Source organism: Entelurus aequoreus, linkage group LG19 (genome assembly GCF_033978785.1).
Source record: "Entelurus aequoreus isolate RoL-2023_Sb linkage group LG19, RoL_Eaeq_v1.1, whole genome shotgun sequence".
NCBI classification, from domain to species: Eukaryota; Metazoa; Chordata; class Actinopteri; order Syngnathiformes; family Syngnathidae; genus Entelurus; species Entelurus aequoreus.
The window spans coordinates 38,882,977-38,909,773 of record NC_084749.1 but is presented as its reverse complement, the minus strand read 5'-3'; the positions used below and the strand labels follow the sequence as shown (position 1 = coordinate 38,909,773).

Below are 26,797 nucleotides of genomic sequence, written 5' to 3'. Positions count from 1 at the left end.
ACAAGGACTACTTACTACGCCTAGCCGATGCTTGCCGCCAAACCCACGGATGAAGTCCTTCGTCGCGCCGTCGAACGCTGGAACGCAGGTGAGCACGGCTGTTGATGGGAAGATGAGGGCTGGCTGGCGTAGGTGGAGCGCTAATGTTTTTATCATAGTTCTGTGAGGTCCGGTTGCTAAGTTGCTAAATTAGCCTTAGCGTCATTAGCAACAGCATTGTTAAGCCTTACCAGGCTGAGAATTGTTAACCGTGTAGTTACATGTACATGGTTTAATAGTATTGTTGATCTTCTGTCTATCCTTCCAGTCAGGGGTTTATTTATCCTGTTTCTATCTTCATTTGAGAACGATGCTATCACGTTAGCTCAGTAGCTAAGTGTGTCACCGATGTATTGTCGTGGAGATAAAAGTCACTTTAAATGTCCATTTCGCGTGCTCGACTCTCATTTTCAAGAGGATATAGTATCCGAGGTGGTTTAAAATACAAATCCGTGATCCACAATAGAAAAAGGAGAGAGTGTGGAATCCAATGAGCCAGCTTGTACCTAAGTTACGGTCAGAGCGAAAAAAGATACGTCCATCACTGCCTCTCCAGTCCTTCACTGTAACGTTCCTCATCTACGAATCTTTCATCCTCGCTCAAATTAATGGGGTAATCGTCGCTTTGTCGTTCCGAATCTCTCGCTCCATTGTAAACAACGGGGAATTGTGAGGAATACTAGCTCCTGTGACGTCACGCTACTTCCGGTACAAGCAAAAGTTGCGAAGTTTATCGTCGATTTTCTCTACTAAATCCTTTCAGCAAAAATATGGCAAAATCGCGAAATGATCAAGTATGACACATAGAATGGATCTGCTATTCCCGTTTAAATAAAAAAAAATCATTTCAGTAGGCCTTTAAGGATTCCATGTTTGTGTAAAAGTATTCAGTTACGACCAGTGTTGGGTTAGTTACTGAAAACCAGTAACTAGTTACAGTTACTAGTTACTTTATTTCAAAAGTAACTCAGTTACTAACTCAGTTACTTACACCAAAAAGTAATGCGTTACTGTGAAAAGTAACTATTTAGTTACTTCTTTTTTTCTCCCTTTTTTTTAAGGCTCCCATTAATGCCCTTTTAGCCTACATGTCAGTACTGTTATTGCACTGGAGAATAATACAATCTGTTGATCAACTTGACATGCATTTGCATCACTGAACTCAGAAAGCAATGTGGTCTACATACAACACACAAAGACAAAGATATGTTTCAAAGGGCCAATTTAATTCAGGCCAGAAAAAATTGACAAAACTATTTTAAATAGCTGCAACATAATGGCACTTTAACTTTAACTTTAAGTAGATAAGATATTTGATCCAAGACACAACTTACATTTAACTAAAATGTTATTTTCTTTGTGCTCGACAAAAGAAAAGTATTGAGAATGTCTCCATGTTAAAAAACTCGACTTCTGGCTTCGCCATGATGTCTTGTTAGTTTGAGAGTAGCGTATGTGTGTGTGTGTGTGGCCCTTTAAGATATGACAGCATGTGAGGTGAGTGACGTCAGTGAGTGAGTGGGCGAGAGAGGTGAGCGAGCGGCGACAGTGAGTGCTTGCAGGTGCTCTAGTTTGGTGGATGGCTGCGTCCAATAAAGTCACAAAGTTGCAACAAACCGCCGGGCTCGTCATTCACCCTCAGCTGTAAAGACCCTCTTCCGGGTAAAGTGAAGGTTGTTAGCCCCGAAGTACGGCTCTGGAGGAGCGGGGAGGCGTGCTTTCCCCCACCCACAGAAAGCACGCCTCTTCTTTTCCACCGCAGCGTTCCAATAAAACACACTCAGATCTTCTGTTTCTAGCCGATACTACATAAAAATAACGTAAAATAACGCAGTAACGCATCATGCAGTAACGGTAACTGAGTTACTGAATATAAAAAATAACGCGTTAGATTAGTAGTTACCGCCGAAACTAACGGCGTTATAGTAACGCGTTACTTTGTAACGCGTTAGTCCCAACACTGGTTACGACAATATTTTGCTTCGGGGTTATGTGTAAAAGTCAAATGAATGAGGTATCTACTACAGCTCTTTTTTGGATTGGAGAACCAGTGCTTGTAGTAAGCGTGTGAAAGTGATCCCGATAAATTTTCAGTCTCTTTCCCCAGTCACCTTGTGTAATTTTAAGCAGCCTACTCTATTTGATTCTGATGATGATTGACTTCTTGTATGTGTTTTCTTTTTGTGCCTGTGCGGCTGGATTTTTATCTGCATACTCTTTCTGTGTAACCATATATATATATATATATATATATATATATATATATATATATATATATATATATATATATATATATATATATATATAGATATATATATACGTGTATATGTATATGTATATATATGTCCGTGTCCCCAACCGGTAAACGGCATAATGATAAATCGCGATAAGATAATACCGTCTAAATGTTTAGTTACCGAAAAAACGTCATTTATTATGCATTTTAGGCACGTTTGGCTTGAAAATCGTGGCGGACAAACGACACAGACTTTGCTCCGGATATTTCCCCTTGGAGTAAACAGCAATTTCCCCTCTGAGTAAATAGAACCGAGAGCTTGGTTTAACTTAATTTTCCCTCACTTCTCCGGCGTGCATTTAAGAGCGCACTGCTGTTTTAGATGGAGACAAGTGTGGACAATATAGGAGACAGACGCATTTGTCTCACATGTAAAGTATACAGCGAAGGAGAACATTATTTGATGTTGCTTTTATTTTGTCAATACAGCTACTGGGACTGACAATTAATGAGGTGAGGAAACATGCAGCAGGCGATGTGTTGGGAACGTTGTCACAACTTGTTTATAAAGTCTTTAGTTTGTTTACTGGGATGATCACTCGTAACTCATTTAACTGCAAACTTTATCAGTGTTCAAGTAACATTAATACTAGCTCTAATGTTTTGTCATCTCATCGAACTGAACGCAGGCTGTGAAGATTGTGTATTTGATGTGAGAGGTATCACTCAATGTTTGCATACTACTGCGTTTTCCTTTGATTTTAGTGTGAAGTATTCCCACACCTGAGACAACTTTTGTCGCTTCTTAATTCCCTCGTTTTGCTATGGCTCTTGTCCAGTGCTTTCTGCGGCGTCTGCCATTGCGAGTTATGCCGTCAAAAAAGTTTTTGAAACTCAAGGGTATTTAAAAGAGTGGTGTTGTGCAGTGCAGGGGGCATATGATCTGTGACGTAAACACACTGTGCAACACCCAAACAGTCAGTGCGAAACGTGAGCTTCAGGCCATGTCCACACGAACACAGAGAGTTTCAAAAACATATTTGGGGTTAAAACAATCTCCATCCACACAAGTGTAGTTTCAAAACTGTCTATGTCTACACACAAACACATACACCTGCTGTCATGCACATTTTGTCCAATCAGAAGCTTAAAAAAAGCAGCAATATCTGACTTGGTGGCATTACACCTCCTATTATGTTTATTTTGATCGACTTTATATGTACAATGACATGTACATTATCTTTCAAACCAGCCTGCACGTACACAGAGCCCTGGGAACATTATTAAAGAGCAAATTCACGCCTGTGCTGCTGAAACCCAACACTCATAGAATTATAACGTGTTCAACAACATGGTGATGTATTACATGTGCAGTGAAGTGTACATTATTTCTAAAATCAGCACGCACTAACGAGCCAAAGAAACCCTTTAGCATGTTTAAGTGCCTATATAAAGTGCACGGACGTGCGTCTACCGCTGCGAAACTCTTGCATTTAATCATGGATATAGTGATATGGTACATGTGTAATGAAGTGTATATTGTCTTTAACTAGAGATGTCTGATAATGGCTTTTTTGCCGGTATCCGATATCCCGATTTTGTCCAACTCTTAATTACCGATTCCGATATCAACCGATACCGATATATACAGTCGTGGAATTAACACATTATTGTGCCTAATTTTGTTGTGATGCCCCGCTGGATGCATTAAACAATGTAACAAGGTTTTCCAAAATAAATCAACTCAAGTTATGGAAAAAAATGCCAACATGGCACTGCCATATTTATTATTTAAGTCACAAAGTGCATTATTTTTTTGAACATGCCTCAAAACAGCAGCTTGGAATTTGGGACATGTTCTCCCTGAGAGAGCATGAGGAGGTTGAGGTGGGCGGGGTTGGGGGGGATGAGTTGGGGGGCGGGGGGTGTATATTGTAGTGTCCCGGAAGAGTTAGTGCTGCAAGGGGTTCTGGGTATTTGTTCCGTTGTGTTTATGTTGTGTTACGGTGCGGATATTCTCCCGAAATGTGTTTGTCATTCTTGTTTGGTGTGGGTTCACATTGTGGCGCATATTTGTAACAGTGTTAAAGTTGTTTATACCTGTATGGCTGTTGATCAAGTATGCCTTGCATTCACTTGTGTGTGTGGAAAGCCGTAGATATTATGTGATTGGGCCGGCACGCAAAGGCAGTGCCTTTAAGGTTTATTGGCGCTCTGTACTTCTCCCTACGTCCGTGTACACAGCGGCGTTTTAAAAAGTCATACATTTTACTTTTTGAAACCGATACCGATAATTTCCGATATTACATTTTAAAGCACTTATCGGCCTGCCGAAAATACATCTCTAATATAGATATATATTTTATATACAGTAGAGGCAATAGGTGGGATTATAAAATGTATTAGTAGGCCCATAAATTACAGTCTGATGCATCTATTTTATTGGGTCTGGGTAAAATAGGCTTTAGGCTTAAATTTAAGTATTATATATAGTTAAATGACTGGTATCAACCTTAGCAAATCAGTAATTTTAAATCAGCAAATAATGGGTTTCAATCCGTCATTAAGCTAATTCTTGGTGTGGCTTTTCAAAATGAATGTACTTTTTGAATGCAAGACACATAAATGAACATCTGGTATGTTGGTGGCGGCTGTGCTCCTTTGAGCTAGTCTAATCTACCATCTCACAAGGGACTCAAAATAATCCGTCCCAATGAGAGATTAGCTTCCTGCCACTGCCCATTTCAAATCAACCAAACCGAATGGCTGGCCCATACGACCCCTGAACTTCAATTTACATTCTTTGTTTCAATGTCAAATTATGGGAATTTTTTAGGGCTAAACACCTATGAAGTTGTACAAGAAGTAAATATAAGGCTATCCATAAACAATTTTAAAGTAGATGCAAAAGTTTTCCACTTACTAAAACAAGGGGTGCCCAAGTAGGGCCCACCGTGTCATTTCGTTTGTCCTGCCAAAGAGTTGCTTCCCAAATGTAATACATATTCATACTGATTTATTTTAGGCTCACACAATGATGGCTTGTCCACAAGACTAACCAGATGGTATTTGAACCAATTAAGGGAGCTTTATTATTTACATCCAGGCTATTTGTGTCACTTAAAATAACTGCGTTTTGTCCGTGTCCCATTTGCACATTTTCACGCTATCCTTTGGAGGCAAAAGGTTTGGGCACCCCAGAACTAGGCCCACTTAAAATCAGCCACATTTGGCTAGTGTGAGTGCTCTAATCAATGTTGAAGTTTACACAATTGCTTTCCTTTTGCACGGTTGGAATTGGTGTGTATACATAAAGTCAAGCCCAAAATTGTTCATATCCCTAGCTGATTTTGACATAAAGTTACTTTTATTTAACTAGCAAGTTTTTGTTGTTGATTGGAACTGACTCAGGCGTCTCCCAGAAAATAATAAAACAATGTACAAGAGGCATCATTGTGGGGAAACAAATCTCAGCTTTTAATGACATTTGAACAAAAAGTGGCATGTCCAAAATGTTTCATACCCTTTGCAAACTGTCACATGGCAAAATCCAAAGGTCTAGACCATTCCAAATAGTTCAAGCTGTTTTAAAGCATGCTAATTACCCTGATTCTTTGGGAACAGTTGTTGGGTGAAAAAGAGCTGCTCTCTGCAGTTAGTTTGTGGACAGTCATGGCTAAGACAAAATAACTCGGACTTGCGGCTGCGCATTGTGGCTGCTCACAAGTCAGGAATGAGTCTACACTAAGCCGGATAACCGCTTAAACGAATAATTATTTAGCCTAAGCCCCGTTTCAGCCACACTGAACTAGCGTTTAAGGTCCCCCTCCTCAGACAATTCTTTACACGGGTAAGTGCGCCGTGTATTTCTTGAATCTCCGGCTCTTAGCTTTGTATGGACTCATTGATCGATTACAAACTGAGTTCGGAGAGGAAGTGACGCCAGAAAGATCGCGCCCCAAACAGGAAGTGACATCAGAAAGAACGCACCACAGCCAGCTTCACAATAAAGCGGTTTCGTAACTCTGAGTTAACCACTGGAAATATGGAGGCGAATCATCTAGACATGCCCGTGTTTCTCCCTCCGTCTGTACAGACGCTTGTGGAAATCACACATGAATACCTTAAGAGAAAGCGATTGCAGCTATTTGGGATACAACACTTCTCAGACGGCAAGATAACTTTCGAATGTCCAGGTCAGCTGTGATTCTACTTAGCGAAAAACTTTGTCCATTTGTCGAAGGAGAGACAACGACAATGCCGGCTCCCGTGGATGTGATAAAAAAGGTAGCGCATGCTTTGTATTATGTGGCCGTCGAGGGGAGACTACGGAAAACGGGGAATGCTTTTGGACTGGCAATGCAGACTGTATCAGTTAACGTCTAGGTCCAGAGTATATAAAGTCACTAAAAACGAATGGAAAATGAAGGTGAAGGCAAAAGAGTGAGGAGTGTCCTCATCAGATATCTAGATCCCTAGATTGATTGATGTAAAATGTTCTTTATCACATTGTTTACTTTCACGTGTCCATTAAAGATTTGATTAATTTATGATGGCTAAGGTGTGATTCACTACAATAGGGCCCCACAGCACACTGGATTCCAGTTAATTGAAATACCACAACACATGGTATTGTTCAGATAAGTTAAATTTAAGAACTTGCAAACAAAGCAACACTGGAGGTGACTATGACGTGCACATGCGTACTAGGTTGCGTTTCACCGTCGGATGGAGGGAGGGGAAGGGGTCTTAAACAACCATTGTGTGTGTGTGGACAAGGATAAGGTTAGGTGGAATTTACTCTGGATAGCCCCAGCCGGCTTAGTGTAGAAGGGGCCCAAGTAGTTTAGTTTGTCATGATCCGTGGTCCGGATCATGTTTTGTGTTTTGTGTTTGTTTTGGACTCCTTTAGTTCCTGTTTGTGCACCTCCTGAGTTTGTTACCATGGCTACTTATTATTTGCACCTGCCTCTTGTGTTCGGGACGCTCACCTGTTGCTCATCAAGAGACATTATTTAAGCCAGTCAGTCGATCTGGCTTCTTTGTTTGCTTCATGCTCGCGTCACGTAAGTTTTGCTTGTCTCCTAGCCTATGCTAAGTTTAGTTTCGAGTGCGATTGGCACCTTGTTCCATCGGTTGGTTTTCTGTTTTTGTACCTCTTTGAGTGTTTTTTGAGAATTAAATTATGTTCCTAGCTGCAAGTCCTGTCTGGAGTCGTCCGTTTGCATCCCGGGAAAATGAACCGCGCAGTAAGCCGCAACCAAACCGTGACATAGTTAACTTCATGCTAAGTGTTGCATTATCTCAGGATGGAATGGAAAAAAGGGTATCTTGTCTAGCAAACAAAATACGTATTATAGAGAGGAAGGTTGTTTTGGTCTCTCTTGGCCCAATTCGCTATTGACATATATTCATCCACATTTTTGCATTAGCATGTAAGATTTGTTTGTCACTTGTTATACACTGCCTGGCCTAAAAAGTCACTACCTGCATTTAACTAAGAAAATAGATAAGTGCCTCCCATTGGACAATTACTGCAAGGGTACATGTTACAACTGGTAAGAAGTCATTTAACTGTAACTGATGTGGCGAGAAGTTTCCCATTTGTCAAAAAACATTCTTTGGCTGTGCAAAATATGTTGATTCGTCTCAGAAGGTTCAGATTAATGTGGCATGCATCAAGCATGATAAATCATCTGAGATTGTGGAAACTACTAAAATATGTTTAAGAATTGTCAAACATATTTTTAAAATGTGAAAAGACAGTGTGGAATCTTTGCACATTAGTTCCAATCTGCTCTCATCAAGATACAGTCGTCCCTCGTTAATTATCAGAGTTAATCTCTTTACAGTATACAATAGGCCCGTTTCCACAAAAAGTTCAGGAATTTTAGGTTTGTGGAACCTTTAGTTCCTAAAACTATAGGTTCCTGTAGAAGTGTGTGGTTTGTGTTTCCACCCATTTCACAGTTAATTTCACAAATCAGGCTGATGACGTAGAGAGGAGTGGTTTAGTATATTTTTACACTTATACTATGCAAATAAAGACAATATTAGGTTATATTTTCTCTACTAAAAAGTAAGAGAATAATACAAAGCAGTAATATACAAAACAATATGATTTAAAAAGTTGTTGTTCATAAAAAGTCAGGCTTTTGTCCTCAGTGTTCGGCAGTCAGAAAGTTGTCCTTTCAGTAAATGATTAATTCATGAGGGTCAGCCCAGTCTTTATGGCCCATTTCAGCTGTAAATAACAATACATGAAGAATAATTTTCAGTGTTTATCTCACGCCGACAAAACGAACATATCGTTTTTTCCGTTGGCTTGTTAGCATTCGGTTCACTTGGGTTGATGCTAATAAGAGACAAATGTAAATAGTGAATATTAGATGTCATTTACCTTTGTTCCACTTCTGTACTGCCTCCTTTATTTCACATTTATCCAATGAAGAGTGGTAAGTAGCAGAGGTTGCCGCTTCAAGTCCGGCTGAATACTTCATACTCCTCCGTAAATACATTTAAGAGTCTGTCCACTTCTTGTAGCTTCGCGTACCAAAATGAAGTTTGTACAAAATAATAAACAACATTAAAATGCATATAATTTAAGACTGCAACTGGGTAAAAAACACTACAAGATAGTTCCACTGATCAGCGTTCTTCAACAAAAGTTCCTGCTAGTCAGAAGTTCCTTTCATTTTTGTTCTGTCTGTTGTCAAGTTTGTTGTAATAGAAATGCACAATAAATAAGAACTAAACAAGTGGTCAAGCATTCTGTAAATGGTGGTTCTGTGTTCGAAAAATACGTTTAAGAAACGCCCCCAACTGTGTTCAACAAATCGGCGTTCGACGGCACAGCCCACATCCGATAAGGTTCCAGGAACCTTCCAAAAGTCCCACCTAGCTGGAAGGAACTCTAAAAAGTTCCTGAAGGACTAAATCTACCCAGGTAGTTTTTGGTGAATGGGTAGGTAAACCCGGGTAAATGGGAAAGTTCCTGTAAAAGGTTTTGCCATGGAAAAGGTCCAATTAACGCCTTACTTGTACTTGAATTTACCCCCGTTGGTTTTCTTTTAAATCAGATGAATCCCCCCATTAATCCAAGTCCTCAGTTTTGACAAATTATTATAAGTTTATATATAGCAGTACAGACACATGGGAATTGTGACATATAATATATGCTTCTTATTTGTTATACAGTAAATGATCAAGCTAATTAATATCGATTTTTTTGCTAGTTATTTTGAAATAATTTGGCTATGCGAATTTCAAATACATTTCTAAATTTGGAAAGTTTTCTACTGGTTTCATACATACATACAGTGGATGGATGGATGGATGGATGTGTACAAAGATGTAAACATAAGAAATATATAGGTTAATTAAGCACAGACATGGGGAAAAAAATATTCAAGATGTTTCAGATAAAAAAAAATTAATACTGATAACTGTTTAACCCTTGTGTGGTGTTCATATTGTTGTTACTCAGCCAGTGTTTGTGGGTCTGATGGACCCGTTGCATTTTGTGGCTTTTAATGCCTCACAATCAAACACTTTTATGTTAAAATACCGACTTATCCCAAAAAACATCTGTAATGAAGTGCTTTTAGAGGCTGGTAAAGGAATATATTGTCTCTAGACTTCCCCCGACATTCGACCCATACCAGTTTGCTTATCTCCCTAACCGCTCCACAGAGGACGCCATCTCCTCTGCACTCCACCTGAGCTTAGCAAATCTGGAAGGAAAGGACACACACGTGCGGATGTTGTTTCTGGACTTCAACTCTGCATTCAACACCATCATCCCGCAGCACTTGGTGAGCAAACTGGCCCCCCTTGGATTCAGTACCCCCCTATGCAACTGGCTGCTTGACTTCCTCACAGACAGACCCCAATCTGTGAGAGTGGGCAACAACACCTCCAGTGCCATCTCCCTGAGCACCGGCTCCCCCCAGGGCTGCGTCCTGAGTCCGCTGCTGTTCACGTTGATGACCCATGACTGCTGCGCCAGGTCCACTACTAACCACATTGTGAAGTATGCGGACGACACAACAGTAGTGGGCCTCATCCCTGACAACAACGACATAGACTACAGGGAGGGTGTGAAACATCTGGTTAACTGGTGCAGAACCAACAACCTGGTCCTGAACGTCGACAAGACCAAGGAGATCATTGTCAACTTCAGGAAGCACCAGTCCAGCCACGCTCCACTCTTCATCAACGGCACAGCGGTGGAGATGGTAAGCAGCACCAAGTTCCTGGGGGTGCAGATAACTGACAATATGACCTGGTCCCTACACACCGGAGCTCTTGTAAAAAGAGCTCAGCAGTGCATGCACTTTTTGCGTCGGATGAAAAGAGCACAGCTCCCTCCCCCCATTCTCACCACATTCTACAGAGGCACTATAGAGAGCCTACTGACCAACAGCATCTCTGTCTGGACTGGAGCCTGCAGTGCCTCAGACTGGAAGTCTCTCCAGAGAGTGGTGAGGACGGCGGAAAAGATCTTTAGGACTCCTCTTCCTCCTATCCAGGAAATCGCAAAAAGCCGCTGCCGCGACCAGGGCTCAGAAAATCAGTAGAGACTCCTCCCACCCCCACCAAGGACTGTTTTCACTCCTGGACTCTACAAAAGCAGTTCCACAGCCTCCGTAGCAGAACTTCCAGGTTCTGTAAAAGCTTTTTCCCTCAGGCCATAAGACTCTTGAACGCATCATAATAATCCCCTCAATTCCCCCCAAAAATTGATTAACTCGCTGGAATATAAAGACAATATAACATACATCCATAAACGTGGATGCATATGCAAAAGTGCAATATATTTATCTTTACAGTAATCTATTTATTTATATCTGCACCTTATTGCTTTTTTATCCTGCACTGCCAACCAGCTAATGCAACGAAATTTCGTTCTTATCTGTACTGTAAAGTTCAAATTTGAACGACAATAAAAAGTAAGTCTAAGTCTAAGACCCACAAATACTGGCTGAGTAACAACAATATGAACGTTGCATGGAAATTTCTCTGCCAGTTTCTGCATCCCACAGGGATTCTTCTTTTGTGTTTCTGTACCTGCGGTTCTCACACAAGGTTGCAACATTGTTTGTCAACACTGTCTGCGCTCATTTTGTCGCACATTTGACCCTCTGATGTTCTGTGTACCTACACTCTGTCCTCCTCCTGTCTAGGCCTGCTGTGTGTGTGTGTGTGTGTTTGTGTGTGTTTGTTTGTGTGTGTGTGTGTGTGTGTGTGTGTGTGTGTGTGTGTGTGTGGGGTACACAGAACATCAGTTTCCACACTTCTATTAGCCCCGGGTCCAGTGGACCCCGGACATCTTATATGTAATATAAATGTGTAGGGGGGGTGTATGGTGTGTGTTCATTAAATATGTATTCTGATATATGTTCTTCACAGAAAATGAGCCAAAGCCAGTGAGTCTCAGTTTGAAAAAATAATTAATTGTATAATTTTTCTTTTAATAAAAATCGAAAACGGGTCCCACAGACCCGAACACCACACAAGGGTTAAATATTAACTGAATGTCATTCAGAAATGTATGTATAAAATGTAATTATTGGTTTAAACCCTTGAAAAACAAAGCTTTCTGAGAAAGCGCCTACAGTATTTTGCTGCTCAGCGGTAAACAACAACCGTGTTGTATGAGCCACCAGAACACTATAAAAACTTGTAGTATTTACCCTGACTAAATACAAGAGAGCGGTGATTGAACAGGAGCTGTTGTTTTTGTTAATGCCATGAAGTTCCCAAGACATCTTGAGACTATTCTATTACAGATAAAGTTGATCACAAATGGTATAAACATTTTTTTTAACAACAATAAATTACAACGTTCAATCATTTTGACAGTGTACTGTTGCTGTTTTGACCTAATTGACTTTCTATGATGTAATCTCTATCGAAAGAAACTACCATTACCTTAAACATTGAATATGTAAGGCAACAATGAGCTTATGGCCCACATGAATTTACTGACAGCATATTCATTGCATACATCACAATCCTTCTATACAGCCAGTCTGTGTTTCCTAATTGGAGCGATAGTTTCATGCTTTCTTGCACTTTTCAAGGTGTAATATGTAATAATTTACTGAAGAAACAGCAATCCAGCCAACCATATCATTACATTTTCTAACTGTCGGCCGGAACAAAGACCAGATTGCGCAAATCTGACTGAAAGTCAAATGTACTCACTTTCCTGAACTGATTGCATGACTCAGCAACACCATTCTTCAACAATGCCCTCTAATTACACAAAGCTATTGAAATCATTTTTATTTGGCAGCATAGTTATTAAACAAAAGATAACTTCAACGTCAAATAAAACGTTGACATTTCTTCTGAACAATACTGTCACTGTATATCTGATGACCAAGCTTCTCTATTGCCAATGAATTTCTCCACCTCTTACTTTGTGGCTGTTACTATCAGTAGTCTGATCTCATCCATCAGTACTGTCTCATAAAGAGCTGCAAGTGAGTTTCTTAATGTGCTCATGGTGTTGACTAAAGGTTAGGATATTAACTCAGTGCATACATATTGCCAAACTCTGCGTTAGCTTGATAATCTCCTTTGGTAAAATAGCAAGGTAGAGTGAATACCATTTCTCGATAATGAAGAAGATACTGTAACGAGATAAATTATGTGAGTGAATGTGTTTTTTTCCTATGGGTGTTGATTAAAAGGGCCTGAGTAAGGCACCGAATTCCCCAACTTCAGCACTTTGACAGTTTATGCAACCCATCACTCTGACATTGTGTGGTGTGGTTTCAATGTGGACTGCAATACAAATATGTCACACCTGTGAGGTGGGGTGGATTATCCTGGCAAAGAAGAAATGCTCACAAAGATTTTGACAGATTTGTGAACAATATTTGAGTCTTTAGTGTATATAGTAAGAGCACCTTCTCTCTCTCTCGAATTACCACTCGCACCGCACCGCTAGCATCACAGCTAACTTTACCCATGCCGCTACCTTTCTGCTCCACGAGAGCGTATGACGTTGCACGCGCGACAGTATGTGACGTATGTAAGAAGGTGCGCTTGTTTTATCTCTCTGATAGGAGGGACAAGAAAGAGTGAGAAACGCCTGTAGTGTACTGCCCGCAGCTAAAAGCAACTGCGTGAGAACGTAAACTCGAATATCACGATATAGTCATTCTCTATATCGCACAGAGACAAACCCGCGATATATCGAGTACATTCGATATATCGCCCAGCCCTACCTTAAAGACATTTTACAAAACAAATAAAATAAGAATATAAATACTTTTAATATACAAAGATTTAAAAACAAACATTATTATGGACTCAAACCTTCCCTGTGCCTTGTGATTGAATCACTAGGCTGCCGTCGTTTCTCAGGTCTAGAAGGTAGTACTATCACAAAATCTTGTCTTTTTTAATAGTTTTTAAACCAAGGATATACGTCCCTGGACACAAGAGTACTTATACAGTAGATGTCCAATGCATCAACCTATAACTCAAGGGTGTTAAACTCATTTTAGATCAAGGGCTGCATGGAAGAACATCCCTTCCCACATGGGCCTGACTGGTAAAATCAAGGTATAATAACTTAAAAATACAACTACGACAACTTCAGATAGTTTTCTTTTTTTTTACTTTAGCCCAAAATTGAACAAGCACATTCTGAAAATGTACACATCCCAAACAATCCTCTTGACAAAACACTTCAAGTTAGTTGAACATTCTGAGGATAACATTGGTGCCGTTGCAAAAACACCAAGAACACAATGAATTTAGACTTAATCCCAGTTAATCTACAAATCCATTCAACTGTAAATCACAGCCTATCTGGGATTGAACAAACACAGAAGAAATAATTAATACAAACTCTTCTAGGTATCAAATACCTTATTCGTCATTTCTTCATATTAATCCTGTGCTAACTCAACAAACCATACAAATTGATCAGGTAGAACCTATTCAGCAGGGTTGAGTTACTCTCTGCCTTGTAGGCATCACTGTGTATGCTATTCAATGCATGAACAATTTCAACAAACAAACAAACGATAGTAATATAAAATATAATCTTTAATCTTTAAAGCAAACCTTTAGCTATGTTCAAATCCTCAGCTGATAAGAAAAATGCAAAAGAACAAAATGTAAAATAAAGTCCCTGGTTTAAGAGGACATTTCAAAAATCAGCAGCAACTTGAAAACATTTTACCTTTACCAATAGTGTTTTAGCTCAACATTTTTAAAACATCCTTGTTCCCTCAAATATTTAAGCCAGGAACACCAAGCTGTGAACTGCAGGATGCTGTGTGGAAAGTGACAATATTGCCACTGTATCCAAACCCCCTCTCAGATTGTGTACACATTGGCTGCGGCAGTGCTTCTTGACATTGGGAAACTCATTGAACCAGTTAATTCTTTCTGGCAGCTTTTTAGATTCATTTTTTTCATACTATTGCAACTTGGAAGATAACTCTTTACACAAAGTTTGTACCCTAATCCAATGAAGTTGGCACATTGTGTAAATTGTAAATAAAAACAGAATATAATGATTTACAAATCCTTTCCAACTTATATTCAAATGAATATACTGCAAGATATTTAATGTTCGACTTCGAACTGAGAAACTTAATTGCAAAAAAGTTGGCATAGGGGAATTTTTACCACTGTGTTACTTGGTCTTTCCTTTTAACAACACTCCGTAAACGTTTGGGAACTGAGGAGACCAATTTTTAAAGCTTTTCAGGTGGAATTCTTTCCCATTCTTGCTTGATGTACAGCTTAAGTTGTTCAACCGTCCGGGGTCTCCGTTGTGGTATTTTACGCTTCATAATGTGCCACACATTTTCAATGGGAGACAGGTCTGGACTACAGGCAGGCCAGTCTAGTACCCACACTCTTTTACTATGAAGCCATGCTGTTGTAACAAATGCAGAATGTGGCTTGGCATTGTCTTACTAAAATAAGCAGGGGCGTCCATGAAAAATACCTTGCTTGGATGGTGACGTATGTTGCTCCAAAACCTGTATGTACCTTTCAGCATTAATGGTGCCTTCACAGATATGTAAGTTACTCAATGCTTTGGGCACTAATACACCCCCATACCATCACAGATGCTGGCTTTTGAACTTTGCGCCAGAAACAGTCCGGATGTTTTTTCCTCTTAGGTCCAGAGGACACGACGTCCACAGTTTCCAAAAACAATTTGAAATGTGGACTCGTCAGACCACAGAGCACTTTTACACTTTGCATCGGTCCATCTTAGATGAGCTCGGGCCCAGCGAAGCTAGCGGTGTTTCTGGGTGTTGTTGATGAATGGCTTTTGCTTTGCGTAGTAGAGTTTTACTTGCACTTAAAGATGTAGCAACAAACTGTAGATACTGACAGTGGTTTTCTGAAGTGTTTCTGAGACCATGTGGTGATATTCTTTACACACTAATGCCACTTTTTGATGTAGTACTGCCTGAGGGATAGAAGGTCCCTTTCTTTCCGCTTCCGTGCAGTGATTTCTACAGATTCTTTAAACCTTTTGATTATATTACGGACCGTAGATGGTGAAATCCCTAAATTCCTTGCAATAGCTTGTTGAGAAATGTTGTTCTTAAACTGTTGGACAATTTGCTCACACATTTGTTGACAAAGTGGTGACCCTCGCCCCATCCTTGTTTGTGAATGACTGAGCATTTCATGGAAGCTGGTTTATACCCAATCATGGCACCCTGATCTGGAAACCTAGGGAGAGTATTAAGAACAAAACTGGGGATCTGTAGATATCTAAAAAAAAGTGTTGCTTAGGGAGTGAACATTTATCACAAAGTTTCTAAAAAGAGGCAAAATGTTGTCGATGTGGAAATCTTTAATGTTGTTGATCCCCGGACTTGACCACCTTAAAAAAGCACTATTGACACGAGAGGGCGGAAAAGCATGATTAGCAGTGATGGGTGCAAGACTAGAAATAGTATGTGAACCAAAATAGTGCTAAAACTAAACCCAAATCCTGAAGGAGGTTTTTACGATTGAATTTTTCGTAAAAGCTGAAGTAGATGAGTGCTTGGGGGACCTTTTCTTAATTTTTTTGTTTGACCTGGTTGAGTGGCCATTTTATGGATGTAAAATGGGTGTGTGGCGTCGCAAGGGGGTGGCCGCTGTTGTGGTTTTTGGCAGCGTGTGTTGGTTGTCGGGGCTGGCGGACTTGCCGGTTTCGTTTTCGCTTGTTGTCGGGTTGGTTGGCTGGTCAGGTGTCAGCGCTGGCCTGCACACTCACTCTGCTGCGCCATCCTTCGTGCCCGATGTCGTGCCGTCGTCTGGGTGCGTGCTTGTCGGAGGTTGTCGGGGGAGGAATGCGGCCAGGCCTGTGGGAAGGAGAGTATTGAATTGGCTTGTTCTCGGTGGACGGAGGGTTCCGGGGCTGGATCGTTGCTCCCCCTTCTTATGTATGACATTGTTTATATATATGTGTGTGTGTATGTATGTAATTACTGTTGTTAGATATATACTGTATATGTGTGTGTATGTATGGCTGTGCGTATGTGTGGGTATCTATGTCGGTATGTATGTATATATATACAGTATATATCTATATATGTATGTGTGTGTGAATAAATATGCATGTATACATGTATATATACGTATGTATATATGTATATATATATGTATATATATAGGTATGTGTGTATATATATATATATATATATATATATATATATATATATATATATATATATATATATATATATATATATAAAAATATTATCATATTTATTTTTATATATATATATATATATATGTAATTTTTTTTATACATATATATATATATATATATATATATATATATATATATATATATATATATATATATATATATATATATATATATATATATATATATATTAGGGGTGTGGGAAAAATCGATTCGAATTCGAATCACGATTCTCACGTTGTGCGATTCAGAGTCGATTCTCATTTTTAAAAAATCGTTTTTTGTTTTTTTTTAATTAATCAATCCAACAAAACAATACACAGCAATACCATAACAATGCAATCCAATTCCAAAACCAAACCCGACCCAGCAACACTCAGAACTGCAATAAACAGAGCAATTGAGAGGAGACACAAACACGACACAGAACAAACCAAAAGTAGTGAAACAAAAATGAATATTATCAACAACAGTATCAATATTAGTTACAATTTCAACATAGCAGTGATTAAAAATCCCTCATTGACATTATCATTAGACATTTATAAAAAATAAAAAAAGAACAATAGTGTCAGAGTGGCTTATACACTTGCATCGCATCTCATAAGCTTGACAACACACTGTGTCCAATATTTTCACAAAGATAAAATAAGTCATATTTTTGGTTCATTTAATAGTTTAAAAAAAATTACATTATTGCAATCAGTTGATAAAACATTGTCCTTTACAATTACAAAAGCTTTTTACAAAAATCTACTACTCTGCTTGCATGTCAGCAGACTGGGGTAGATCCTGCTGAAATCCTATGTATTGAATGAATAAAGAATCCTTTTGAATCGGGAAAAAAGATAATTTTTTCAATCGAGAATCGTGTTGAATTGAAAAAAAAAATCGATTTTGAATCGAATCGTGACCCCAAGAATCGATATTGAATCGAATCGTGGGACACCCAAAGATACACAGTCCTAATACAAATACAGTATATACTGTATATTACAGGGCGTCATAAACGCGGCCCAGAGGATCACTGCATGTCCTCTTACATCTCTAGAGGACCTGTATAAGAGACACTGCAACAGGAGAGCAAACAGCATCCTCAGGGACTCATCCCACCCAGGTCACCACTGGCTTGAACTCTTGCCCTCAGGGAGGCGCTATAAGAGCATCAAAGCAAGGACAAATAGACTGAAAAACAGTTTCTATCCTAGAGCTGTTAATGCCCTAAACTCTGCACTTACCTGAACACTCACCACTTTATTACTTGCTTACCTCTGATAGAGATCTGCTGTGCAATATGTTTTTAACATTTTATTATGTTTTTACATTTTTGATTGTTTTATTATTGAATGTTGTCTTAAGACTATTTTATGTAGGTTTGTTTTAAAAGCATTGAGCTGGATTGCTGTCCAATTTCGTTTCCATACAATGACAATAAAGGGATTTTGATTCTGATATATACATACATCCACACGCACATTCACTGTGCAGATATACATATACACACACTGTACACACACAAGCACATATGAATACATACACTCATGCATAAATACACAAGTCATCAAACATTTATTAACGTTGTCCCTCCATGGAAAACTGGGTAAAACACAGCACACTGATATAGTTGAACCTATTTGTACTTTAACAATCTCCAAGGTTAATATTGTTCGCTTCTCTTTCTTCCCCTCCATTTATCTGCTTTGAAGTTATCATTACATATATGTATTGTTGCATTTGAAACAACTGTACTGTTGATAATAGAGGTAAATATTCTTATCATTTATTATCAATAGAGGCTATTTCTACTGGTATTTGTATTGCTCCATTTGTAGTGCAAGAATGTTCATTGTCATTTCTGTTATTAGTATTTCCTTTACTGACTGCTTCTCTGTTGTCATTTTTTGTATCATATTTTTACATATCGTATTTGCTGATGCTGCTCTGTTGTTTTTGTTTTTGTTGGTGTTGTCTCTCTGTTTTATTCCCGTCTTGTCCTCGAAATTTCCCCGTCTGTCTTCCTTTTTTTTCTTTTTTCTATCCACTCCTGCTCCGGTCCGGCTGTGCCAATTATTAAATAAATACATTTAATAATGTCAAATACAAATAAGGCAATAAGAGAAGTATCCCACACTGCTCTTTTGTAAAGTAAATCTGTACAGCAGATATGGGCATCTACATCAATAATAGGATTTGCCTGAGTAGCTGGACAGGACAAAAAATGAAGGTTTAAGATGAGTCTCCTGCAGAGATTACTTGAGACCCAATTGATGAAGATGATGGAATACATTAATTCGTTTTATAGGATTATTCAGAAAATCGACCTGAAATTGATCACAATTATATCTGAAGTAGTCTTCATTTATGTGTAATGACAATACATGGAATCAGGTCCTATCCTATTGCTGGGTTGCGATCACGTGACCTATAGGCATTTCCGGGGTTCAGGCGATGGTATAACAGGCTAACCTCCTCCAACCTCCGAGGATAAAGCTTCGAACAATGGGGGACCGGGCTTTCTGCTCCGCCGCTCCCAGTCTGTGGAACGCTCTCCCTGACCACCTGAAGGCACCACAGACTGTGAATGTTTTTAAAAAAGGCTTAAAAACTCTTCTTTTAAAAAAGCCTGTTTTTAGATATATGCATACTATTTCTAGCTTTTTGGCTGTTCTAGCTTTTATTTTCATGTATTTTTTATTATCTTTTTATTTATTTTTTTCAATACACTGTAGCACTTTGAGGTTGTTTACTCAATGTAAAGTGATTTTTACAAATATAATCTATTATTATAAAGTCCTTAGGCTACTGTTTATTTACCTGCATCAGTGCAGACTTGGGCATATTCTGAAAGGTTTTGGCAAATATATAAGCGATCATGAAAAAAATATTTAAAATATGATCGATTACACACAAAATCAAAACGTTACTGCTTGCCTCGACCTCACTTCCTTCGACACTTACAAGAATTTAAAGAAGACAAGATTGGAGGCACAGCATGTCTTTACATTTGGAGGTCCACAAATTCAGCATTAGTCCGTGAAAAACAATGTCGGATTTATTCGGGCATCGCTAATTAGCGTATTTGATCGACCTTATGAGTGCTGTGCTGCTGTGATTGTGACACTTATGAGAAAAAGGATACGTTTGTTTGCAGTTGATTTCCTGCTACGAATATTAGTCCCATCTACAATTTATGTCTGCAGTCCTTTTTTATGGTGTGAAGTTCATATTATGTCTCATAAGTTAGCTATAAATGTCCTGTTGTTCAGCAATGTTGGTTTACAGTATCAAGATTCAGTTGAGCCTACAAGAGATTTATTCATAAAGTTTATTAATACTATTAAGGCTATTTTCTTGAAGCTAACAAATAGCACTAAAGACTTAAAAATGTGGTCATCTGTGTCGAATAAAGGACTTTGCTTTCCTGCAAAACAACAACTAGAGATGTCCGATAATGGCTTTTTTGTCGATATCCGATATACCGACATTGTCCAACTCTTAATTACCGATTCCGATATCAACCGATACCGATATATACAGTCGTGGAATTAACACATTATTATGCCTAATTTTGTTGTGATGCCCCGCTGGATGCATTAAACAATGTAACAAGGTTTTCCAAAATAAATGAACTCAAGTTATGGAAAAAAATGCCAACATGGCGCTGCCATATTTATTATTGAAGTCACAAAGTGCATTATTTTTTTTAACATGCCTCAAAACAGCAGCTTGGAATTTGGGACATGCTCTCCCTGAGAGAGCATAAGGAGGTTGAGGTGGGAGGGGGCTGGGGTTGGGGGGGGCTTGGGCAGGGTTTTAGGGGGTAGTGGGGGGTGTATATTGTAGCATCCTGGAAGAGTTAGTGCTGCAAGGGGTTCTGGGTATTTGTTCTGTTGTGTTTATGTTGTGTTACGGTGCGGATGTTCTCCCGAAATGTGTTTGTCATTCTTGTTTGGTGTGGGTTCACATTGTGGCGCATATTTGTAACAGTGTTTAAGTTGTTTATACGGACACCCTCAGTGTGACCTGTATGGCTGTTGACCAAGTATGCCTTGCATTCACTTGTGTGTGTGAAAAGCCGCAGATATTATGTTACTGGGCCGGCACGCAAAGGAAGTGCCTTTAAGGTTTATTGGCGCTCTGTACCTCTTCCTGCGTCTGTGTACACAGCAGCGTTTTAAAAAGTCATACATTTTACTTTTTGAAACTGATACCGATAATTTTGAAACCGATACCGATAATTTCCGATATTACATTTTAAAGCATTTATCGGCCGATAATATCTGCAGTCCGATATTATTGGACATCTCTAACAACAACTAAGCTTTTAGTTTCTGCTATGAAAATCGACAACGAAAATATGGTGGATTGCACCAACAATTTCAATATTTATTATTTGGACTTATAACATGACGTTATCCTCTGCTAATATAGTAAAGATGAAACTTAAATACGTTTCTCAAACAAATAAAATGTTTAAACAAACATTTTACAAAGTGATGGCTGCAGACACAATTGTATGCCACAATGATGATGAAAGTGATATTTCTTTCAACGCACTTTCAGTTTTTTCCCCTGACTTTATTACCTTTATGAACGACTTATTTCGGGACTTTATGAAAGCTCTTTCCTATCTCTCTATTTGAACGATTGGAACACCCAACCCTGGGCCTTTTTTCTAAAAATCCCATATATTTACCTATTTTACCGGCAGAGTTCCCATTTTTCGAATGCAAATGTTGATGCTCCTCTGAGCCGTTAATGTCCCTTTGACCCGCAGCAATAGATACACGTAATAAAGGTATTTTTTAAAATCCCCTGATGTTGTTTGGTGCTCCCTTATCTTAATCCCTAACGGTTAACCAACCTTTGTGACTGCATTAGTAATATATATTACCAGCTTTCTTCTTTGCTTTCACCGACATATATGACTTATATCACTTGCATATTTTTTTTTTTCAGTTTAACTTTCTGAACCCATGTTCAACTCATCCACCCACACGGTTACATTGAAAACAAGATTATTTCTGTTTTAGTCAGTTGCATTCTACTGCAATTCTGTCATAAACTGCATCATAGCAATGACCTCTGCTTGTAGCTTTTTTTCATGTCCTTGGTTTCAAGTGATGCAATAATAAATGGTAATCTCTGTTTCTTCTCTTTTTTCCAGTATGAGTTCAAGGTGAAAAACATCAAAAAGAAAAAGGTCAGCATCATGGTGTCTGCTGAGGGAGTTAAAGTCACCATAAGAAAAAAGAAAAAAGTGAGTGAACTTTTGTGTTGTTCTCGCTCTGTGTTGTTTTGTTTAGATAGGTACCGTTTGTGCTGTCCGAACTTTTCCATTCCAGTTTGTGTGGAGGTTATTTCTGCACAGCAAGTAGAGGCAACACCATGCTAAAATTCAAGGGTTCATATGAAAGTCATTATGCAGTTCTATAATTGTATCCCGTATTAAATTTCTATAATTAGTAAGGGTGTAACAGTACCCAAAAATTTCGGTTCGGTACGTACCTCGTTTTAGAGGTCACGTTCTGTTCATTTTCGGTACAGTAAGAAAACAACATAATATACATTTTTTGGTTATTTATTTACCAAATTTGTAAACTATGACTTTATCAAGATTCAAAATGCTTTATTATTGTCCATTCTTTAACATGTACAAGTCACATAAGAACTGAAATTACATTTTCGGCACAGTCCCACTAAGAGCAGACATACGTTACAGGGAGACAAGACGGGACCGCCAACGGATCAGCCACTTACGGCGCTCCTTAAAAAAGGTGGGAAAAAGGTGATATTGGGAAAGGGGGGAAGAGTAAAAAATATTAGTCTAAGGCTGGACCATCGGGAGGGGGTCCAGACTGAGTCCAAGGGAAAAAACCTCACATAGCATAGCATACATAAACATGTTACATATAATCATAACAACTCGCAACAGAGGGGGGGAGGGGATTTGGGGCCCTGGAGGCCGGCCTGCTGCTATAAAGCGCTACTAGCCATCCATAACCCCGGAATTAAGCAGTGGTGAAGGCGTTGGTTGAGGAAGGGGCGGGTGCGTGCATGTATGCCCAATTAACTTGGGTGTGATGTTGAAATGTTTTTGTGGACTGGGGCCGATCTCAAAGTTTGACACCAGGTGTTGTTGAGAAAAAGGGAGGTCAAAAACGTCCATCGTTGAGGTGTCCTCGGGGGTGTTTTTCAGAACAGCCTGTTCCTGATAGCGTCAAGGCCATTCGAGGGAGTCAAATCCTATTTGTCCATGCTGGTTTCTCTCAAATTCAATTCAATTCTCCTTTTTAGCAAACTTCTCCATGATGTCATCCATCTTGCGATTCAGTTCAGAAAATGCCACAGTCTGTGTACCCACAGCCCGGCCCAATCCTTCCATTGCAATGAACAGCCGTTGGGCTCCTTGAGTGGCTGCCATCGTCTTCCGAATTTGACGATACACCAGAGCAATGCCCTGCCCAATCAGCAGGTGCCCCGCGATCACGGTTCCAAATAGCTAGATGTCTTCCACGTCCTCGATGGAAAGGACCGAGAGGCACATGATTATCCATTCATCCCAGGAGTCTCTCACGTACCCCGCAGCAATGGTTCCATCAGGGCAGCCAGGCTCCCCCGAACCTCTTTTCCTTGTCGAAAAGACTTTGTCAATTGCATCGAGAGTCCAGCAGATCATACCCATGTTTGATGTTTAGATTTGAGGACAGCGCAAAGAAAGAGGCTTCAAAAAAGTTCAGACAGGACAAAAACGAAGAGAGCTAGCAGGGAAGGAGGGTTCGGAGAAAAATGCAACCGCCCTCACCATAGGCAAGACAGAAAACGTTGGGAACACTATAATAATTCTGCCCAAAAATAGAAATAGCTCTGTGTGTGTTCCAATTCAATTATTTAGTGTCTCTGGATCTTGTTTAAATCTCAGCTCAGATAATACAGTTCTTGGAGAAAGGTTTTGGAGAGTAAAGCAGTACAGTCCATGTGCTGCGGTTAAGGGTGAAAATGTGTAGAGGGTTGGCTCGAGAGCCTCCTACCAGCCCAGACAGAACAGGTGGTGGGGTTCCTGGCTGGAATCTCCCAAGAACGATCCTTGGACTAGATGCTTTTTTTCCCTTAACTCGCCATCATAAAGAGAAGCCTGGCCTGTGTAAGAACCAGGACCATCCTTATAAATCTATGTGTACACAAATCATTAATCATTCATTAAAGGCCTACTGAAATGAGATTTTCTTATTTAAACGGGGATAGCAGGTCCATTCTATGTATCATACTTGATCATTTCGCGATATTGCCATATTTTTGCTGAAAGGATTTAGTAGAGAACATCGACGATAAAGTTTGCAACTTTTGGTCGCTGATAAAAAAAGCCTTGCCTGTACCGGAAATAGCGTGACGTTCACAGGTTGAAGAGCTCCTCACATCTGCACACTGTTTGCAATCATGGCCACAAGCAGCGAGAGCGATTCGGACCGAGAAAGCGACGATTTCCCCATTAATTTGAGCAAGGATGAAAGATTCGTAGATGAGGAAAGTGAGAGTGAAGGACTAGAGGGCAGTGGAAGCGATTCAGATAGGGAAGATGCTGTGAGAGGCGGGTGGGACCTGATATTCAGCTGGGAATGACTAAAACAGTAAATAAACACAAGACATATATATACTCTATTAGCCACAACACAGCCACGCTTATATTTAATATGCCACAAATTAATCCCGCATAACAAACACCTCCCCCCTCCCGTCCATATAACCCGCCAATACAAATCAAACACCCGCACAACACACTCAATCCCACAGCCCAAAGTACCGTTCACCTCCGCAAAGTTCATACAGCACATATATTTCCCCAAAGTTACGTACGTGACATGCACATAGCGGCACGCACGTACGGGCAAGCGATCGAATGTTTGGAAGCCGCAAAGCTGCGTACTCACGGTACCGCGTATCCAACTCAAAGTCCTCCTGGCAAGAGTCTCTGTTGTCCCATCTCCACAAGCATGCGTATCCAACTTAAAGTCCTCCTGGTAAGAGTCTATGTTGTCCCAGTTCTCCACAGGCCAATGGTAAAGCTTGACTGTCATCGTTCGGGAATGTAAACAATGAAACACCGGCTACGACGTAGCCGCTACGTGTTTGTGTTGCTGCAGCCGGTCGCTAATACACCGCTTCCCACCTACAGCTTTCTTCTTTGCTATCTCCATTGTTCATTAAACAAATTGTAAAAGATTCACCAACACAGATGTCCAGAATACTCTGGAATTTTGCGATGAAAACAGACGACTTAATAGCTGCCCACAATGGTGTCCCAAAATGTCCGCTACAATCCGTGACGTCACGCGCAAACGTCATCATACCGAGACGTTTTCAGCAGGATATTTCGTGGGAAATTTAAAATTGCACTTTACTAATCTAACCCGGCCGTATTGGCATGTGTTGCAATGTTAAGATTTCATCATTGATATATAAACTATCAGACTGCGTGGTCGGTAGTAGTGGGTTTCAGTAGGCCTTTAAATAACACCAATTGCATTATAAAGTATTCAGAATAGGTTGTAGTTTTTTCCTCAATATTGTACAATATGAATCAATATACATGTCAGAATCACAATATGCAATAAAGTGCTAAAATAACCATTAGCAGCATAAATATGACCTATACAATTCGGTCAGTGCACTAAACGTGCTTATTATCAAACACATTCAAAAGTACATTCAATACACAATAGTTATCATTGGTTCAAGTCATAGACCTTGTATATGGACCATTGAGAAATATGCCACAAAGACTGTTGCAATGCAACAATGGACGAAAGACTAATATATTTTCATAAACATGGACTCACCAACTCCGCTTCTACAATCACACACAGCTTAATGACAAAAAATCAGGCGCTCCATAAAGTTAACAAATAGGCATTTAGTTTAGAATCCCGTCAGCACAATATTTCGAGTGAAAAGGAGAATAAAAACCTACCTCGAGCAGAAATACAATCTGTTTCCGCTCACGTCCTGTCTACTACTATAGACACTACTGTCTACTGGCCACTTCCTGCTACCGGCTTATAAGCACAGCTGATTGGACCGCGGCGGTCACGTGAGCTGCGCGCTCTCCCTAGTCACGTGACAAGAGCCTAATAGTCTCCGCAAAAGTATGTATTTGACATCTGCGTTACACCAGCATGCCGTGTGTTGTGCATTGTTTACACAACGTGCGGTACGCTACTTATGTCCGTCCGTGCAGAGCGCTACTTAACATGTTCGTGTGGAAACTCGTTCGGTACACCTCCGAACCGAACCGAAACCCCCCGTACCGAAACGGTTCAATACAAATACACGTACCGTTACACCCTTAATAATAAGTGATGTGTTGTTTTGATGCACGCTCAGCCAGGGTGCAGGTTTGTAATACTCAAGGCTCAATGTCAGGTTCTCTGGCCAAATGTTTATAGAACCGTGGTTTATATTTGTGTGTTTTATTGTCCTGTTTGATATCACTCTGGCAGCCAAAATGTCATGCGGTGGTCAACAATTAATCTCCAAGTCTGAGCACATAATCAATCATAGACCAAAGATAGAAGTGATTGAAATGTTGAGTGAACAAAGCTCCGAGGAGATAGGAATCAATATAAATAAATTCCTTTGTGCCTATGTGTTGACATTTTATTGTGACATTAAACTCTCCCATGGGGGCAGACAGACAAGGGCAGTCAGTGTGCGAGTTTGCGTGCATATGTCATTGCACTGCTTAGGCTGACACAATGTGTCAATATTTGGAATTATTATTAATTTAAAGTTCCAGCGAGGCATAACAAGCCATTAGTTTTCATGAATCTAGA

At 39.7% G+C, this 26,797-nt stretch overlaps 1 protein-coding gene across 3 annotated transcripts in view; it reads left to right on the top strand.

Annotated features, from left to right (window-relative positions):
- The window catches only part of LOC133635361 (carboxyl-terminal PDZ ligand of neuronal nitric oxide synthase protein-like), a 264,836-nt gene that overhangs the window by 67,464 nt on the left and 170,575 nt on the right, over positions 1-26,797 (top strand). For all 3 annotated transcript variants that reach the window (XM_062028500.1, XM_062028499.1, XM_062028502.1), the window contains exon 3: positions 22,135-22,227. In XM_062028500.1, coding sequence (XP_061884484.1) covers positions 22,135-22,227 — 93 coding nt within the window. The remainder of the gene's footprint in view (positions 1-22,134; positions 22,228-26,797) is intronic.